The sequence below is a fragment of the Bidens hawaiensis genome, unplaced genomic scaffold (genome assembly GCF_021521415.1).
Source record: "Bidens hawaiensis isolate Kalapana, Puna unplaced genomic scaffold, B.hawaiensis_p1.1 tig00000237_1, whole genome shotgun sequence".
Lineage (NCBI taxonomy): Eukaryota > Viridiplantae > Streptophyta > Magnoliopsida > Asterales > Asteraceae > Bidens > Bidens hawaiensis.
In genome coordinates, this window is record NW_027491021.1 from 4,335,885 (window position 1) to 4,340,901 (window position 5,017).

The 5,017-nt window shown below is 32.1% G+C and overlaps 1 protein-coding gene across 1 annotated transcript; it reads right to left on the bottom strand.

Moving 5' to 3' along the window:
* Window positions 1-763: 763 nt before the first annotated feature.
* On the bottom strand, window positions 764-1,309 carry LOC143596753 (uncharacterized). The gene has a single exon (XM_077075469.1). It carries the CDS (start codon window positions 1,307-1,309, stop codon window positions 764-766), a length of 546 nt encoding a protein of 181 aa, XP_076931584.1.
* Window positions 1,310-5,017: the final 3,708 nt, after the last annotated feature.

A 5,017-nucleotide genomic window follows, 5' to 3' on the forward strand; every position in this document is an offset into this window, starting at 1 on the left:
GATTCTTGGGATTCTTGACTTCGAGGAGTAATTTGGAACGGGCCTCTTGTCGTGTCTCTTAGTACCCTTATTATCAGACATCTCGGTGATCTTAATGTCATTAACTGCCAGTGGTGGATTGGTGCATTCTCTTGAGAAGTGACCGGTTTCATTGTAGTTGTAGCAATGGAGCTTATCCTTCTCAAACCCAATACTCTTCCCATAAGCATCTTTGAAGCTATTCTTCCCATACTTTTTCATGATGTTTGAAGCTCAATGAATAGCCATGGCCATCTGGTACTTGATGTCCCTTTTCTTGAGATCTTTCTTATTGATCTCGGGAAGATCTCCTTGCTTAAAGGAAGGAGGAAGTAGCTTTCCTTGCAATAACTCGTCATGGATTGCCATAAAAGCATGAAACATTGCCACATTGGAGTCGTCAGGTGAAATGGATTGCTTGCAGGTTTCTTGATCCCATGGGCTCTTAGGGCTTGTGCAATGGCCTTGTCAACTTCATCTTGAAAGGAACTTAAGCCTGATGGTTCTTTAGGTGCAGCAGATGTCTTGAAGGCAGGTTAGCAGTTTGAACAGTGGGGTGTGCTTGGTTCAGAAATGCAGTGCTTACACCTAATCCAGTAGCTATTCCAGCTTGATTAAGAGAACTGATGTGATTACCCATCCTTAATTTTTCATCCATTTCAAATCACTTGATAATGGAATTCAAGTCAGCAATGGAGGTAATTTGCAGATTGGTAGTTCTCTTGATTGTGATCACACTAATGTTCTAGGCATAAGGAAGGGAGTTAAGCATCTTGTCATTGATTTCAACTTGATCATATTCAATACTAGAACTTTTGATCTTGGTAATCAAGGTTTCAAATCTTTGAATGAGACTGGGAATTGATTCTCCTTGAACATAATTGAACATGTTGAATTCTCCTTTCAACATTCCCTTCTTGTTGTTTCGCATCTCAATGTTTCCTTCAAACTTGTTTATCAAAGCATCCCAAAGACCTTTAGCCATGATGTGATCCCTCAAGGTTAGTGCAATTTCACGTGAGAGGCAAACACTAAGGACACCAAAGGCCTTTTGATCGTCACTAAGCATCCTTCTATCATTATCATTATAAGAACTTGCTGGTTTTGGAACTTCACCATCAGCAGTAGTGGTTGTGGGATTATACGAACCTTGCTCAAGTGGTCTAAGAAGATTATAATCTTGAATTCTAATGAAGTTCTTAAAACGCCACTTGAATTCCTCAAAATCATTATCCCAATTCATCAACTTTGGAGGCTTGTTGGTAGTTCTAGCTTCGTTCTCAAAAATCATGTAACCTCTTACAGCATCATCCCTTTTAACTTCTTCCACTGGATTGGCAATCACTTAGACAAACACAATCTGATTCTGCTGAAAAACACAAGTACAAAGTATTCGAATGGAGTGTAATTGAATACAAAGTAATCGAATGAAAAGTAATCGAATAGATAAGCATCTTCTATATAAATGTTTAAGTGTAAAGTAATCGAATGGACAAAAATTCTAATCGAATGGATGAGTCTAATCGAATTAGATTATAATCTAATCGAATGAGGATTTGATTCGATTAGGTTTTGATTCGATTAGAATGTATTATGAGTTCGATTCGATTACAAAGAGATTCTATTAGATCACTTTTGGGTTTCGATTCGATTAGGCATACTTGATTCTATTTGATTATTTCTGAATTCGATTAGATTACAAGTTGGATTCGAATCGAATGGATGATTCGATTTGAATGAGCACTCGATTCGATTACAATGTACTTATGGAAAGTACAGTGTGTACTTTCCTGCCACTTTTTTTCAAGATTGCCTTTTCTATGTAAGTCACTTCAATCACTTTGACCATTTATGGATCTTCACAAACACCAATACTTTAACACCAAACTTGAAGATCTTCAACCTTTTTAACACAAACTCTTGTACTTTTAACACACAAAGCTTGAACACTTGAAGATTATGAACTTTTTGGACACTTTTGTGGCTTTGAACAACCCGTAACCCACAAGAACTCTTGAAAATCCGTCTTTGACACAATCAAGACCAAAATCCTAGGTTGTGACCCAAGATCTACAACTAGTAGAGCCCAAAAGCTTTGATACCAATTGTAGGTCCCTTGACCAGATCTAACAACACAACAACTAGTTATCTTGGATCAACCTCTACACTAGCTAGCGGAAATCACTAGTGAGGATCGAGATCTTGGATCTTGTTTGGTATTTGTTTATTGCCGAGAATGAGAGAGAAGAGAGAGTTTGTGAATTGTTTTAAGATAAGGTTTTGACAAAAGGTTAGGTTGTGTATGTGTTACACACTCTATATATAGTGTGTAATCTCGTACACTACTCATTCATTATCATCGGCCCAATGCGCTCTATTACAAATGGCCTTGGGCCCAAACATACAAATAACAAGTCCAACAAGCTAACAAATACATACACGACATTAAATACAAATTTTTAAGACTTAAAACAAAATGGAACCAACAATCTGAAACGTAAAACACAATGGATTCTACATATTACACAATGATTTGAACTTAATACACAATGAACATAATATTATTTTTTCTCAACTTAAGTTAATGCTGAGCACAATGACTAAAACACAATAATAAGTAAGAAGACAAATTTTGAGCAAAAAGACACAATGACGAACAAAAAGACACAATGATGTAATCTTTGTTTTATTTTTTATCTTTAATATGAGTATCAAATGAAAACACAATGACCAAAATCTATAACACAATCCATAGAAAAACGCAATTAAAAACACAATAGAAAACCAAATACACAATATAAAAAAAATCACTAATTTTTTTTAATATTTATATAACAATATAATATTCGTATTAAAGATAAAAAAACGCCTGTTATTATGGTAAAAAGAATTTCTAAAAATAATGCCGTATGAAGAAGTTATAGATGTTTTAAAATGATTGAGGAATTGACATGTGCCTTGCATGTGGAGAAAGAAAATATCATATGTGGGTTATTATCTATTTATCTTCATTCCCTTCTCATCAATTGTTTATTCTTAAATTAATCTCCACCATCCAAATTCAAGATCAATGGACTAGATTGCTTCTCACCCTTCTCATTTTTTTGTACTTTGTATTTTAACTTTACCCTATATTTTGTATCTATTTAAATATAATTTAAATCCAAATTAAAAAAAAATCTTAATTTAAAAATAAAAAACTAAATTAGATTTAACACAAAAAATTAGAACGTTACATATGTTTAAATAATTAATAAAAAAACATTACAAAAATAAAAAATTACAAAAACTAAATATATTCTGAATATACCACATATGTTCGACTGAATCACCTGGAAGCGTTTTATGCGCTGTTTTACTATGTAATTCCCTAAACCTTAGCAAGTGTTATTCGGAATCTATTGTGGCTCCATGGCTTTCTTGTTCTATTTCATCATCTTCATCATCCAATTAACCACTTGGTTACAACATATCTTTCATCTTTTACAATCATGTTTTGAATATATTGCATGCATACATGATATATGTTGTTATGTTGATGCTCCACGTCCTTGTCTGCCCTTGTATGATGTGCCATCGAGTTTGGAGGACACCAACGCTCTCTCAACATCCTTTCTTGATACCTTATAAATAGATACAAAGATATTTTTTCGTCATCGTAATTTTGTTAACGAGGGCAATGGGAGAAACATTTATGTTTTTTTCTTTTTTTCGTTTTTGATTTATATTTTAATTTATGATTTTTTAATTATTTTTTATTAATTTTTGAGGGTTTTTTTTATCACAAATCCTTCTCATTTTTATACTTATTTGTTGAATAACTCAACAATACTAATGTCATGATTATAATTATCTAAGCAGTTAATGCGCAAAAATATCGGATATCGGTCAAGGACCGATACATGAAATATCGTTTTTCACGATGATATATCGGTTATATATATATATATATAACACATTAAAACATTCATAATATTAATACTTAATAGTAACATCAAAACTTCAAAAGTGAATATACGCGTATCAATACTTAATACTAATTAATATTCTTAGAAAATAATATACGTAACACAATGTTTTAGATTAAAAGATGTGGTGACTAGGCTTATTGTGCACGATAATCATACATACACCATATTTAGGATTTTAGGTGAGCTGGGTCTTCATATTTAATATTTTAGGGGTTAATAACTTAATATAATATATATGGGCTTTAAAAGCATGCAAAACAGGCCCAACCGATATATCGGTGAGATGGCCGATACACACAAAGTAAAATATCGCCGATATATCGGTACTTATCGGTGATAATATCGGCTCCGATATTAAAACTGATATTTTGGACCGATACGCTGCTGGGGGGCCGAGAACCGATATATCGATGATATAGCACCGATATATCTCCGATATTGATAGCTTTGAGAATTATACAAAAATATAAAAATAATAATTAGAGGCATTACATCAAAATCAACCCATGCTTTAGATCAATCAAATCTTTATATGATATCAATCACTTTTTAGGGTAAAGTTAAAATACAAAGAGAGACAACAATGAGAAATATGAGAATAATTTTTTATCACATAAAAAACCACTTAAAATTAAATTTAAGAAAATAATAAAAAAATTATAACTCAAAATATAAATAAAAAACGAAAAAAATATAAAAAACTAAAATCTTTCTACCATCTTTCCCGTTGAAAAAGAAAATTAATATAAATAAAAAAAATTGTTGAAAAGACACAATACCAAGATCACAGATACAATGACGAAATGAACAAAAGACTCAATTCTAACTAAAAAAGACACAATAGATCGCAAAATATAACACAATGCTGAACAAAATATAGCAAACTGTTCAGTAATATAACACAATATAAAGAAAAAAGACACAATCAATGACTAAATAAACACAAAACACAATGATAAACAAAAAGTCACAATGATCTTTTTCACTCACCATTGTGTCTTTTTTTTAGAACGAGAAAGATAGTGGAA